The sequence below is a fragment of the Magallana gigas genome, chromosome 8, assembly GCF_963853765.1.
Source record: "Magallana gigas chromosome 8, xbMagGiga1.1, whole genome shotgun sequence".
NCBI lineage: Eukaryota > Metazoa > Mollusca > Bivalvia > Ostreida > Ostreidae > Magallana > Magallana gigas.
In genome coordinates, this window is record NC_088860.1 from 8061114 (window position 1) to 8076931 (window position 15818).

The following is a 15818-nucleotide window of genomic DNA, read 5'->3' on the forward strand; positions in this document are numbered from 1 at the left end:
GTCATCAACGATAAAGAAAATGCATTCGAAGGACTTCTGTTTGTCCTTTTGATATTTAGTGCTTTTTTCTCTACAGTGGGAATTTAGGTTGTTTTTTTTAATGATGTGGCCCAGTAGTTTTACGGCGTAAGCGTGGATTAACAATCAATGATACAATTAGAACATAGAGTGGTACCGCATACCGTTATTATTATTTTTCCTTTACAGCCCAACAAATGTTTTTAAAATTTGAAAACAATTTACCAATTTTTCTGTTTCTTTGTAAAACTATTAACAGATCCATAACACCACGATTATTCAAACCCATGTAGACCGGCATATTAACCGAAGAATTAATTATTTGCAAAAGGTCAATGAATTTGAATAATACAAAACAGAGTTTTATTATATCAATTACCACTTATATTATATTTGTCATCATTCAATATTAATAAATGTGGGAGTCAGGTGGTTTTTTATTTCTATTAACTCTATGTTTACAAAGTAGTTAATTAGAACAGATGTATTCTTGTAGAGTGTTTCATGGCCAGCTGTAAGAAAATTATTTTTTGATCATACAACCTCACTTTTAAATGTAAATGTAAGCAACTTATTTGAAATAATTATTTTGATAATTTTCCATTAAAATAAACATAAAATGCGGTTCATACAAATTAACTTCTAATCAATAACTAATTCATTTGTGATTACTAATAAAAGTATTCTTTGCTTTCTAATGATGTCTTTATGTACAAATCATGTAAATTTGACTTGCATTCTCTTTAGGTTTACAATTTTCTATCCAATTGACCCGGACACCATTCTAAAAAGCAAAATTTACATGAAAAGATATCAATAAAACCATGTAAATATTAATTATAAATGAGGAGGAGGAATATTCCGACGTGTTAAACTATATAAAAGATTGTCAACTTGATATAACACTGTCGTTTTAATTTGCAGTCGATCGTTGTACAACGCTGACTCTAGAATGACGTTGGTATTATTTGTGCTCTTTTTCTGTGGAGCATACGTATACGCTTTTGAGGTAAGATTTTTTACTTTATAAAACACTGTTAAATGTAACAATTGTTGGAGAATATTGAAATATTCATGATTGACTTCAAAATAAAAATAGAACTTCAAAATAATAGAAAGATGGAGTATTACATTTGCTGCATTATCGGCTTATGGCACGTGAACTTAAAGATTAATTCATCAGAAGTTGTTTCAGTTGGAAGGAAATACTAGTATCAAATGCGATTTATAAAGATATCCATGTACATACCTAGTTTGTAAAAGTTTTTCAAAAAAACATAGTATTCTTTATTATTTTACAAACAGTTATTTTGACGAGTTTTTAAAATAAATTCAATTATAAATAGTAATTAGCCCATTAGTACAATTTATACTTTTGCAGGATACTAGTATAATTTAAAATTAAGATGCATTCTTTACAGTGATTTAATTTTACAATTAATGTAATTTTGCTTCAGTTAAAGCCTCTCGCTATTTTTCCCCACAAAAATATGACTAAAAGTTTCGGACCATAAGATTTTTATCTACTGAAGCAGTACCTTTGATTTATCAAAGATTTTTTCGATATGGGAATACCTGCCCACATTGATAAAGATAAAATAATGTATCATTACATTTTATAAGATAGTTATGATGAAATAATAAGTGGTAATTTCACGAACACGGGTTATTTTTACTTTTTAAATTGTAGGAATGTTATTGACTTATTTGCATATATGCTTTTAAAATTAAGTTAATTATGTTTATCATTTACAGATGTATGGAAACAAAATGGTTCAAGATTCAACATTAAAGTCTGTTTTTCCAAGAGAATTAGGTAACAGAAATTGTATATATTTAATATATAAAACATTTATCCTCTCGGATAATATTGCTAAAAAATATCATGAAATGTTCTTGTTGAATGTTGATTTTTTTTTCAAGGGAACTTTGACGCCCTAGACTTTTCCAGTTTATCGGAAGCCATCGGGACTTATCGAAAAAGGTAAATGTAAATATAGTCCATGTATTGATAGCGCGAATGAAGTCAAAATATGTTTGTTCAATTAATATTTTAAATCTTTTAAATCAAAGTAATTTTCTATGCTATTTCAATGAATGCAAATAGTTGTGCATATTTTGAGTTACTTCGAATTCTCTATACGTTAGCGAAAATACTTAAATAAGATTGAAACTAAAATTTGACATTACGTGTATTGATACCACAAAAAAAATGATCTTCTGCATCTAAGTTTGATTTTGGTAGTTTTCACATTGAAGTTAGAATCATATTTGTTTGGTAAACATTAAAACGAATGAAGATACATGTATTGATGTTCTAGAAAACGTGATAATTGTAAAGAAATTCTCATATTTTACAATCATGAGTTTACATAATTATTTAGGGATTCTTCGCCTAAAAAGCTTCATGTCTCGGCATTTGGGGACAGCTACCATATGGAATTATCTCAGGCTGAATCGGCACTGCTCCCAAAAGCACAAATTGTTACACGAAACGGTGACACGGAAGAGGTCTGGACAGGCCCCAGACCCGACTGTTTCTTGACAGGCAAACTGACATCACACAATGGGATTGCTTCTTTTTCAAACTGCGACAGATTGGTAAACTATGTATCTTCCTGCATAATTTCTATTTTATGACTATACCAAAATTTAATTTGCAATTATGAAACAAACATGATACATGTAGCTTTTCAATAACTTTGTGTCCTGCGTTTACTCAAAAATTAAAATATTTTCTATCTTTAACTGTTTTTCCCTCTTATGTACCAGAAAATATGTATTAGGGCAGCTTGATAATTTTTCCCAAAGCTAACATTTAACTCAATATTTCTATAATTGGTTTTTAATATTATACATTAATTTTGAATATAATAAAATAAATCTTTAAATTCCATCTGAAATCCTGATAATGCCACTTTAAACCTTCAATTATTTCAATCACAAATTTAAAAATAGTGCAAATTCCCTTACCAAACAAGGAGTTTATAGTTTCCTAGTCAAATAGAACTGCAAGTTACAGAAAATAGTAGAAAATTTAATTAGATTATTGTTTGAAATTGCAGTGGTAAAAAATAAACCGCCTGGATTATTTGATGTGTATTTTTACTTTTTAAAATGCCCTTGACGGTATAAAAGTACATGTACTTGATTATTTTGCGCTTGCCATTTATACAGATGCTGAAAAAATTATTATATTTTAAAAATATAAACTATTTATGGAAAAGCGTGTGTCAAGTCTCTTGAAACCTTTTTATTTGAAACAAAGTTTACCTACAATGATGCATACTTGATGGGAAATAAAAAAATACTGTTTAAGATTTTACAAAATGTGGTTTTTTAACAAGATGGAAAACATTGTAGAAAATCATGTACATATTTTCTCTAATTAGCTTTAAAATAGATGACCAGTTCATTATTGAATTTATATGGAAATGAAAGGTGTAAAATTCCACCCATTCATTTTTTTAAAATTTTGTATGCTAAATTCTAAATGCTTGGTAAGTTGTTTATATAGGTTGATTTTTGGTGATGTTTGAAACTCGAGTAAAATGCCAGAGGATGTAATACCGGTAGTCAACACCACATCTATAAGTTACACCAGTATGTTTTAATAACACTAGTATTCCGCTTTGTTATTTTCTATTTCCTAGGAAGGAATATTGAGTTCAACGAAAGGAGCCATACACGTGAGGGAAGTTCCGAAAGAGCAAAATAAACATTTCAATTTCTCTGAGCAGGAAACGGTTCTTATGTTTGGAAAATTAAAGAGACATGAACAACTAGATTTTATCAAAGGTTTGATCAGGATGGGTTTAATAACAATTCATGTAAACGAACACTATAAAACATCAACATACAAGATACAAAGTTATTTATAAAAGAATCTAAATTAACTGTAATTTTTTTAATGCAAAATCTATAAGGATGGAAGCATTTAACAAGGGAACTTTATATTGACATAGTCTTATCCTAACAGATATGCTTCCATCAACAAATGATGAAGTAGAGCCGCCATTGAGGACCACTAAGCGGGAGTTGACAACAAAGGATGTGGCAGTAGAACTAGGAGTGTACACAGATAGCTCCTTTACGGCACAGTTCCCGTCTACGGACGTGTCCAAAAGGGTCGAACTGATGATTTTAAAGTACAACGGGGTAATATTCATGAAATTTCAGTCAGACAGGTTCATTAACAAACAGTCACAACAAAAGTGAAGATACAAACAGACAGACAAAACACGTTTCTTATGTCATAATATATTTTTATCATTAGGCGCAAATGGAGTTTTCTCGATCTGAGACACTTGGATACAACATCAAACTAAAGATCAAGAATCTTGAGTTTTGGGAGACTAACCCGGTAAGTCTTCTGTATTTTCGTTAAAGGGGCATGGTCACGATTTTGGTCAAATTTTGTTTCTGTGTTTTTATTATTTACAATGCTTTAGAAATGCATTTTTATTGATCAAATGAAATTTGGGTGCCAGTCGATGAGTTTTAAGCAAAATACAGGACCAACAAATCTTCGTCATGTAAACAAGGCTCGTGCCCTGTTTTTGTTTACATAGGTTCAATATACCTGTACAAATTGTTTTCAAGGTTATTTTTCTATCTTCTTATTCATTTTAAGCATAAAAAACAGTTCCTTACGATTAACATATTCATTTGAGGTCTAAAACTGGAATTTTAACTTCAACATTCAAAATGTAAACAAAAGCTTTGTTTACATAGCAAAGAATTGTAAGCTCTGTAACTCGCTTATAACTCAAAAAATGACTCTCAAATTTTGGTTGCTATCAAGATTACTTTACTTGATAGTAAACATTGTAAACATTAAAATCGAAAAAATAATTTTTGACCAAAATCGCGACCATGCCCCTTTAATGACTAGTTGTACAAAAGTAATCATTTGAGCCTCTAAATATCTCTTTTCATGTATCTCTTATTCTATTGTAGAGCTTTTACAATATGTCAAAAAAGCTACATGAAACCCTCTCCAGTTTCTGTCAGGGTACAAGAAACGTTTCTCACAAATATGACATCAGATGCGCTCACACAGCGTAAGTACGATATAGATACACGCAATATTTTGGAAAGGCGTTATAGCATGTTTTATTGAAGAAAAACATATCTTTTATTATTAGCAGAATATTACAAGTGTCTCGGGTGTACAATGTTTGTATACTTATGCCTTATCATTGGTAATTTAATGTACTTTTGAAACTGTTCAGGGTGCCTGCAGACTATGGTGGAATGGCATATATCGGTGGAGCCTGCACTGACTATGCATGTTCTGTCGACGGTGAACGTTCTTTAACCGGCTACAGGGCCCTTACACATGAAATTGGACATAAGTAAGAACTAGTTTATCCCTTTATGATAATACACCTTCAAACTGCGACTTTTACTTTGTGCAGACGATGTTTTTGGAATTTTTAAAATTTATTTTTGTATTAGCTTGGGAATGAACCATGACTCGGGCAGGTGTTACGGAAGTGACGTAGGTATCATGGGAGGATACGGCGCAGGATGGAGTTCATGTAGCGTCAACGATCTTCATAACTTTCTTCAGTGGGTATTTCTAGAAATAGATAGAAAGTAAATATAAACAGAGCTATAATACTACAAAACGAGCGTATCCTATGATATTGTGTGTACAAACAATTATATCATTGTTATTTCAATTCATGTAACGTAACGAACCTAACCCTTCATCTAAAATTTATTAAACATATCCTTTACGGTAACCTTACATTTATAATGTCAATTTTTTAAACGCCAACTGCAGCTCTCATATTCCTTACGAAGAATTTAACACACTGCTGGAATACAGGGGTTCATAAAAAAGTCTCTGATTGATCATTTTTTGATCGCGATTGATAGTGTGATTGATTAATTGATTAAACATGTATGCAATATGGACGTTTCCGTTTACCATGTTGTCTGAAAGTCACTTTGCGCCTGCATCATCGTGTAATGCATGCCATTTTGAACTCAAACCTCAATTCGATAACTGATAAAATAAAAATATTTTATGTGTATACATAAAATTATGTATTTATAAAATGAGGAAAATCATTTTTCTTTGATACAGACTTGAGAAAGCACAATGTGTGTTCAGAGAAGCTGAAGCTTTAGCTGAGCTGAGCTCATCTTTGATTGGTAAATAACTAATTTATCTATTCTTAACTAGTATATCATAAAGCATCATGGTCCTAAAGTCAAATAACTGATACTGACATTTTCCAATGTATATGTCTGTGATAATTTTGTTATGTACCTGTCAGTCCAATAATTCCAAAGACGTACTGTTGGGGCGCATTCGGGGTTTGCATAAACAATAAACTAATATTAAATCGTACAATTACTGAAAGTTTTATTCATAATTTACATTTTTCAGTGCCTTTGTCTGTGATAACACTACAAATTGATTTTGTATTCACAGTCCAGTATATTCAAATGACGAATCGTTGGCACGCAACAGGGTTTGCAAAATTAAAAGACATCACATTAATATGTCAATATTCTTATGTTTAATCGTACAGTTGCTAAAAATTATATTAATATAAGTAATAAGGGACCATTCTTTGAATATTATGAGGTGATAATTTCGGTGGAGGGGGAAATGGGCATGGTCAAATCTATCATAAAGTCCCTCGGGCTTTATTGGTTTGATCACGCTCTGACTGAAATTATCACCTCATAATACTCATAAAATGATTTCCTACTGTTTAATTAATACCAGAATAATCATTTTTATTTTTGTAGTTACATTTTGTATTATTACGAATATGATTTTATTTATCCTTTACTAAAGAAACCTACAACCACATTTAAAACTTGATATGTAAATAATTAACTTTTTGTAAAAACATTCTTAAATTAGGTCAGGAATACAGTCCAGATGACATCTGTGAGAATAGATACGGTCCAAACTTCTTTTTAAGAAAGTTTGAGTATAACTCGGTAAGTCTTAACAAACTCTTCATCCTTAACGCAGTTAAGAGGACTTAACGGTCGTTGGCATTATCACACTATACAATTCTTTTTAAAAAGGCTTTAAAGGCTTTAAATTGTCTACAGATTTAGGGAAAAACTCTAATCTTAAAGCAAAAAAGGAAGATTTTTCACAAGGTAGATCTGATGATTAATTCATTGACCATCCATCCTTACTAATAATTGAAGATTGATTAATTAAGAAACATATAGAATATATAACATAGAATTTTTATACGCCCATTTTTGGTAGCTCTGCGAGGCTTACAGTTGTGTGAATCTTACGGAGGGATCCCTATACGGCCGGATGTTTAACCATGGATGGCAGGACATACCCGGCTCCTACTGTGGCGAAGGAAAAGTGCGTTGAGTCAGAGCATTCACTTGTAAAAATGATAGCTTGATTTAATTTATGTTTTCGTCTAAAAGATGAAAAAAACTATTTTTTAGGACGGAGATGATCTCACTTACTCTTCTTTTCATTTGATTTTGAAAGAAAAAATGTTGAACATCCTTTCATATCTCGTGAGATTGTTTAGTTTTCTTGTTTAGAATTATGTATTGGTTAAACATCGGTGGTTTTTCATAGATTTGCTTTAAACTAACTTGTACCACGTTTGCGGATGCCAGACAAACCCCTAAAATCATCAGACCAGGAGGGTGGGGTCCTTGGGGAGCGTGGCAGTCCTGCTCCAGAACATGTGGGGTGGGGGTAACATACAGACGCCGAAGATGCAACAATCCAAGGTGATTTTTTGACTCATTTTTCTGTACGTTTATTATCAAATATTTGCTAAATAGTATTACAACATATAAAAAGCTCAGACTAGCTTTTGATCAACTGTTTATTAAATTCAGTGAAGCGTATCATTGGACTTTGATATATATGAACTGTAAAGAAGATTTTTACCTACATGAAGTTTCAAGTTTAATTTAACTCCATAGTCTAAAAACATGGTTTATACCAATGTAAATGCATCATTATCTAAAATTGACAGCCCAATAAACCACCCAGGCTGTGAAGGAGGGGATAGCAATGCAAATGAAGCCAAGATTTGTAATTCTGAGGTTAGTGTAACATTTCCAGCTGCCACTATAATGCATAGAGAAACCAGTAAAGAAAACCAAAGAGACACCATTTACTAATACTATAATAATTTGAATTATTTTCTGTTCTAGCCGTGTTCAGATGATAGTCCAAAACAGGCAGATCTGATTAAACAGAGAGCTTCAGAAACGTGTCTTACAATGCTTGAAAATAAAGTGTTGAATTCGTCAGAGTATAATTCAACAGGGGAAAGATACAGTCATTCTGGTGAGAAATAGCCACGCATGCTTAAATTTATGCTTTATTAGTATTTACTCGTCATTTCTTTTTGTAATATAAATATGTCGTATAAACTTTAATTTTTTCCATGTTTTTGAACGGTATAAAATAATTCAGAATGAATATACTGAGTACTCTGTCCCGAGTTTTTGCTCCCACCACTTTTTGCTTGATATTTCAATAATAGTAAATACCTTTGTGCTCAAACTACGTTCATCCACTAATATGAAAAATATCCATATTATCTGTTTTAAAACGCCCCCTCTACCGCTTTAGGTTTCAATACACATCCTAAAATTGAAAGTCTACGGACATTTTACATTGCATCAGCCATTAATAAGCCCGGATGATAACGTTAAAAAATCGCGCTATTTATTCCAAGTGTATTCCGAATGGAGAAAAGATGTAAACATTTCCCATTACAAATCTCCGTAAGAAAATTGTTTTCGTTCCTGTGAAATTTTATGAGTGAAAAGGGATAATTGTTCAATGAAGATATCTTGGATATATTCCCTTTCATCGATTTCAATTTTATTTCTTTCACAGGTATGTGTATTATGTTGTAAGAACCCATTTCATCCTTTTTACTAGGAAATTATGTGTGTGAAGTTAGATGTAAAGAAATGGGTGATTTCAAATCGCCATATTTCACAAGATTCGGCTTAATGCCGCACGGTACCCCATGCGATGCCAAAATAATTAAGTACATGGATTTCATGAGCTCACCTTGGCCAAGAAAGAAGGGCCTCACTCCTATTTGTTTGGAGGGATATTGCAGGGCAAGTAAAAAAAAATCTTGTCTCTAAGTTTTCTACTGATATCTACTATTTATGAAATTATTTTGATATTTTTTTAGTAATTGGGATCTGACCACTCGTGCATTTTTTGATGCTAAAAGGCATCAGCAATATTGAATTCAAGACTAACTATTTCTTGGTTCGAACTCATACTTTATTTGGATTTTACAAAGTAAAAGATTATTTAATTTTCCGTAATAAAAAAGCTGGAAGTTGCTTTCGATGAATCTTCTCAGGGCAGAATTAGAACAGGAATAAAATCCAGGAGAGACGTTTGTCCTGAGATGATAAACTTATAGAATTTAGAAAGCAAAAAAAAGGCTATATATTACCTAGCACTGCGAGCACATACAAATGTACTTAAAATTCACTTTCTGTTTCACTGTTTCTAGATTTTCTTTTAATGCTTGCATGTTTATGTTATATCTTTATGTTTAGATCTTTGGGTGCGACGATGCTTTCCTTGGAGGGACAAAAGAGTTTGATGAATGTGGTGTTTGTGGTGGGGATGGGTCCACATGTGACGTCATACAGGGAACATTCACGGGTATACCTGGAGAAGGTAACTTGTTTCGCGACATTTAACGTTACCTTTGTAGTACAATTACATGTAAATATGCCGGTATTGCCGCCTAAATATAGAACAACAATACTGCAGCCCTAACGGAAGTGTTACTATGTTTTAATACGTATCCACTCCGTATCTAATGGGATACAAATTCATTCTATATTGTAACATTGAAACTTTTAACCAGTGCCAGATATAATGCTCTAATGTCTTTTTTGATGGGTTTTGATAAGTATAATAAAATTATTGTCATCCTGTACACAATTTCCAAAAAGGGTTACTAATATTTCAATGTAGATAAAAACAATTTTTTGCAGGTAATAGAACTCTAATGATTGAGATACCGAAAGGAGCATATAATATACAAATTTGGCTTAACTATTGGATAATGGAAAATAACTTCATAGGTAAGTAAAGATGTATTCACTGTCAATAATCATCGTTATTATACTAAAAGGTCTATTAATCTGATAGTTTTCCCTGCTATTAACCTATTGATTTTGAAAAGAGAAAACGCTGGATAAGATACTTTCTCTTTTGGTAAATTTTTTAAAAATATCATTCAAACGAAATTAAGGCATAGCTGTGTTCTCAATTATGATCGTTATCGATGTAACATATGAGCCAACCCAATGCATTTATGTGGAAGTTTGGAAGATGCTCATTGCTTGTTCTTCGTTTGTAAAAAATATTCATTATGAATTAAGACAACCATTTCTGTATGATCTTTTATCGTTGAACTTTTTGAATATAATTGATGTACTTTGGGGTGACAAAACTTTATCTTATGATGATATTTGAAATATATGATGTATGAAAATATAAAAATATTTAAAGTGTGGAAGATTTATCTTATATTAAGTTTTTAAATCATTTGCATAACTTTCTTACCCATACTAATTTTAATTCTAGATTCGCACAGTATTACATCATTCACAACTAATGATTTATTTGTGTTTCACTAAGTGTTCTATAACTGTTATAAATGTTAACTGGCATTGTATGGAATTGTAATTGAAATATATCATGTACAAGGAGAGAACTCTCTAAGTTTCTGGAAAGTGTGTCCAATCCTTTTGGCATCATTAGTCAATAAAATATGTTCAACTCAGATACTATGTCAAGCTAACATCCAGGCATTGTCAATTTATAGTCATGATTAAATTCCTTATCATTTTAACTCTCATTCTCTCTCTTTATGTCTCTCTCTCACTCGTTCCCTTAAATTTTATCTTTCTCTTTTACTCTTTATTTCGATGTATTCCCCGTCTCTCTCTCTCTCTCTCTCTCTCTCTCTCTCTCTCTCTCTCTTACAGTTTGACTTTTTCATTACACAAGAGATGTACGATAAAGATGACGTCCCCGTTATCGTCAGCCATGTTGGAAGCAGCTGGGTGTGGAACACGGATGAGAGTAAAAATCCGGTCAATTTTGCGAACACCTACTGGCATTATAAATATATTGAGTACTTGTATACAACGGGACCTATCTCCGAGCCTGCTATCATCAAGGTAGAATTACACATAAAAAAACTTACTTACTTTAATCCACATTCAAAAATTGATTAAAATTTTCAAACATTAACATTTCATCACCATGTGACAAGAAACTTTGAAATGGTAATTTTTACAAACTTGTTCTATTAATTTATTAGTGATTATAAAGAGAAATATTGAGGGAATATGCATGGTTATTAAACTAGGTCATAGACATTACGTATTATTTAATAAGATTACCTCGATTCATCAACGTAGGTAAGCTCTGAAACAGGTTTTAAAGGAATGATCGGAAATAATGAAATATAGATAGCTAGAAGCAAGCAACATGATCCGTTTGATGTAAAATAATTAAAAAAGTACAGTATTTTTACAAAATATAGATAATTTGAAATCTGTACACCATAATTTCATCATTATAAACCGTCAGCAAATTTAATTTTGAAATAAATTTGGGGAAAGCCGTTCGTAAACTCCTTGTAGTTTTATATTTTTAAGGTAATTATTAAATGTTAATGTATCTTCTTCTTCTTCTTCTTCTTCTTCTTCTTCTTCTTCTTTAGAATACTGAGTAGGGCTCTTCAAGGAGCATTAATACGTATACAAAGAAAGAGTTGTAATAAAATAATTTAATGCGATTGAAAAAAACATTGAATGCCACCATAGCTTGCTATTGAGGTCGCATTATAACGTAACCTTGTTTATAAATCAAGCTACTATTATGCAACATCAATAGATCGAGGTCAGTTCATGGAGCATCTTCTTATGATCGAGGTCAGTTCATCGAGGTCAACCGCATTACTGAATGAATTTTGATCGAAATTCTTACGCGTGAGACAAAATGTGCATTCGTGAATAAACAGGTCGAACTGTATTTAATGTATGTTTGCATCTCTTAAGGTAAATGAATGAAGGAAAAAACCTGAATGAAATATTATTGCGTGGACCCTGAGGTCCACGCAGAAAATATATAAGCGAGGTTAAACCGGATGCTATGTGGAAAATTCAGCCTGCGCAGGAGCTAGCCTGGTTCCTGTGCGTAGTGGGTAGCTCAGGGAACCAGGCTAGCACACGTTTATCTGAATCGGGTTCGGGATTCCGTGCCATATGCACACATAAGTTCAAAGGCGCTGTAATTGTAAAGTTGTCGGTAAACAGCACAGAAACAAAGTATTCCTTTTAAAGAAATGATTGGCATGTGATATGAATTATCAGTATTATGAGATAAGTTAATGTAATGCCGAAACTACATCATGAATCAAATAGCATAATTTGCAATGTTTTGTTGTTTTCCGAATACATATGTAACTTTACTTTTATAGTAGGCGAGGCTAGATAACTTCCTGATTAAATTTTTTTAAAGCATTTAAGTATGATTGAATAATTATGTCACTGTATAAAAGTTTAAATCTCAAGAAAAATGCGTCAAAATATGAAATTTTTAATTTACACAAAGCTGTCACTGCATAGTTAACAAAGTAGTGCGAATCGTAATGTGTGCGCAAATAGTAGAATTCACCGAATGCCTGATACAATACATGCAAACTTCATTCATAGATAGATCTATGATAGATTATTTTAGGAGTATGAACCCTTAAAATTCTGAGATAAAAAGTCAGGGCTATATACATACATGTATACGTAATACGCCGTACAAATTTAGTGGTTAAAAGCAGAGGGCTAGAGTCGGTGGAATCTCTGATAATCTTAAGGCTTTCACGTTTTCGTTGGAAACACATGCAAATTGTCCACGTATTGTAGACCTTTTTTAAAGGACAGCAACTTGTATAAAAATTAAACCAAAGCTTCAAGTTTTTAAATAAGAACTACTTATGCAAGCGGAATGTGTGCGCACGTGTACGCATTTGCCGGATGCCTCATATGGACACAACAGTGATCGGCCGAAGCCGGTTACAAAAAGTCTTCAAAGCAATATTTTTCTACCAAATGAAAATGGTCCGTAATTGCATTTTTTTTTTATTGATTTCAGCTTTATCAAAAGAACGCTTTGGAAAACAAAGGCATTCATTACGCTTATTCTTTACCCAAAACTGGTGAGTTTTAATAAACAGCTGATTCAATATGATTATGTTATATTCTTAGTTTTAATCAATAGGAATAAAAGATTATATAAAATACGTTATCTTATATTGTCTAAAATGCATGTTTGAAAATATAATCCATCAATTTGTAGAACAAATTTCCTTTGCAAATCGTGTATAAAAGTGTTAAAAAGACAATTTATTGCTATTAACCTTTATTAATATTAACGGTACAGAATGATAACAACATATTTAGTAAATAAGGGTTTAAGTTTTTTAGAGTGACAAAGGTCATTGTCTATGTATTTTTAAATAAAACTATTTCTACAAGATTTATTTTAACATTTATTTAAGGTGAATGTAAGAATAACGGGACATACAACCTTAAACTGCGTACTTGTGACTGTCCTACTGGATTTTACGGTATTTAAATATATGGGATATTTTGTTTATTTTACAGTTGTGTCAACAAAAATAGAACGAGAGGATATATGCGAGAATGATGCCATGTATGTTGTACATTGATGCATATTTTACGTTATATAGATAATTTTATCACATGTTTAGCTCAGTTTGCGGTGGATATCACTCATGTAATTAATTGATGATATTACACTGTGTTTTCTTACGTCATGTGACCTCATGGTTATGGTTCTTGATGGACGTAAAATAAAAGTACCAAAATTATTTAGTTGAAAAGTGTGGAGTTGTACTTGTGAAGCATTTTTTGCCGTTTTATTCATGAAATGATAAAAAATAGTTTCGAAAATAAAATGTTAAAGTATCTTTGTTAAATCGTTAAGGAAAATTTGCGTAAAGTTGTTGACGTCTTGCAGTAAATATGCTGTGGGGCTCACAATTTAATAATTTTTACAGAAAAAAATAAGATTTCACAAGAGACGTAGTAAACATGTGGTAATAAAATCTCTTATGATCTGCAAAGGTTAATGATTTATATCAAACTCGTATTGTGTTTACTATCCCCTCACCAAGCCTCGGGAATAGAAATAACACAACTCGCTAGATAGAAATCATATACCCACCCAAATCATGAAAGATCCTATATAAAGTATTCAACTTTCAAAATAAACATTCAATTTCAATCCAAATTTTATTCGGTATCAGAAAATTGATGTGAGAAGATCTGTTTAAGAAATTTGTCATTTGCATCTCAAAAATGTTAAAACCCAAAAAGTTCACTTCATCGTAACTATTCATAAAATATTAGCATACCGTTAGATGGTAGGATAAACGTTGTAGGCCTCGGGATCATAAAGAAATTTCAGACTTAAGTCAAAATTTCAACCAGTCATAAAATAATGGTTTATCATAAAATGACAATGAAAATTTATAATTCAAAACATTATCAAGACACTTTTAATAGCATTTCAATTTTGTCAGTATTTTTAATCAAGAGATATAATTTTTCACTTAAGTCTAAGTTTGCTTCATAAATCTGGGACCTGGTTTTGGAGAACTTACATATTGATTTCCTCTTAAAGATAAGCTTTGTTTAAATATCAAAAAATCATCAAAATTGAAGGCAAAATGTAATGAATTCTTTGTTACTTAATTAGAGGTTTAAAAACACAAACACCTGTGTCTAGATTTAAAGGAATTCAATGAATAATGAAGGGATATTGAACAATGAGAATTATTTTACACTAGTTAAATATGTATTTCTAGATAACAATGAAATTGAAATAAACTAAATTCACATGTCTGACTACATATAAGAGGCCGGTCATTTGGAAGTTGAATTTTAAAAACAAAGTAATTTCCTCTAGATGAATTATTTGTTTTTTAGATTCGTCAAACTATCTGCGATTTATTTCACATTTTGATAAAGAAAAAGTTTCTGCATGTATGAACCAAAAGAGTTTTACGGATTTTAAGTTCCTTTTTAGAATATCTTAATAAAACATATTTTGCCAATAGACTTCAGTGCAAATTCAAGGTGTGATTAATTAGACCATACTCAAAATTATGGTAGAGTAATTTTATTTGATAACACCCACAAATGATACCATAATTAAGAATATAGGGCCATTCATTTATTAGGTACAAAATGTGGATGTTATATATTGAATACCTTAATTTGATGCCCATCCAGCTTCTTAAAGTAAATATAATGACACCTGATATTTCTGTTGTATTAACAGGAGCTGACTGTGACAGTCGTTGTAATATTTACTGCTTCAATGGCGCGGCATTGGACGAGTCCACTTGCACGTGCCAGTGTAAGGAACACCAGACGGGAAGTTATTGTAAGTGTGAAACAGGATATACCGGGAAAGACTGCACGGAGAAAAAAAGTGAATAATTACCATTGTCTGAATAAAATTTGAATGTAGACTTTGGCTCTTCTTTTTGTCTTCAATTGCCTATGAAAGTTAACTTGATTCTTGTGAAGTAGCTTGTGTGTTGGAGCAGAACCATCCAAATAAAAAGAAACCGTATAACACGTATAAAAAATCTTTGCCAATTATTACATGATGGAATAAAGAGGAGAATCATAAAGTCAATTAATTAAAAATTGTTCTTCTTGTGTCTTTATGAATTATTTTTACA

General features: G+C 31.6%; 1 protein-coding gene across 2 annotated transcripts; it reads left to right on the top strand.

Annotated features, from left to right (window-relative positions):
- The first annotated feature begins 940 nt into the window (after positions 1 to 940).
- LOC105335681 (A disintegrin and metalloproteinase with thrombospondin motifs 6) lies at positions 941 to 15606 on the top strand. Of its 2 annotated transcripts, none has more exons than XM_066070231.1 (23): positions 941 to 1027; positions 1774 to 1834; positions 1942 to 2002; positions 2403 to 2619; positions 3672 to 3816; positions 3998 to 4176; positions 4295 to 4381; positions 4978 to 5081; positions 5253 to 5375; positions 5479 to 5619; positions 6116 to 6183; positions 6908 to 6987; positions 7271 to 7378; positions 7607 to 7764; positions 8016 to 8085; positions 8197 to 8332; positions 8936 to 9123; positions 9580 to 9703; positions 10027 to 10116; positions 11048 to 11220; positions 13196 to 13259; positions 13602 to 13670; positions 15410 to 15606. In XM_066070231.1, exons 1-23 carry the CDS (start codon positions 971 to 973, stop codon positions 15568 to 15570), a joined length of 2664 nt encoding a protein of 887 aa, XP_065926303.1. In that variant the 5' UTR covers positions 941 to 970; the 3' UTR covers positions 15571 to 15606. The 2 variants fall into 2 exon arrangements, with proteins under 2 accessions (XP_065926303.1, XP_065926304.1); XM_066070232.1 differs by having other exon boundaries at positions 5479 to 5592.
- Positions 15607 to 15818: the final 212 nt, after the last annotated feature.

What these genes read in the sequence shown, in the direction of transcription:
- LOC105335681 (XM_066070231.1), top strand. Translation starts at nt 971, where the DNA reads ATGACGTTGGTATTATTTGTGCTCTTTTTCTGTGGAGCATACGTATAC. An exon ending in CACGGGTATACCTGGAGAAG is followed by an intron (nt 9,704 to 10,026) that starts GTAACTTGTTTC and finishes AATTTTTTGCAG; the next exon opens with GTAATAGAACTCTAATGATT. An exon ending in TTATTCTTTACCCAAAACTG is followed by an intron (nt 13,260 to 13,601) that starts GTGAGTTTTAAT and finishes CATTTATTTAAG; the next exon opens with GTGAATGTAAGAATAACGGG.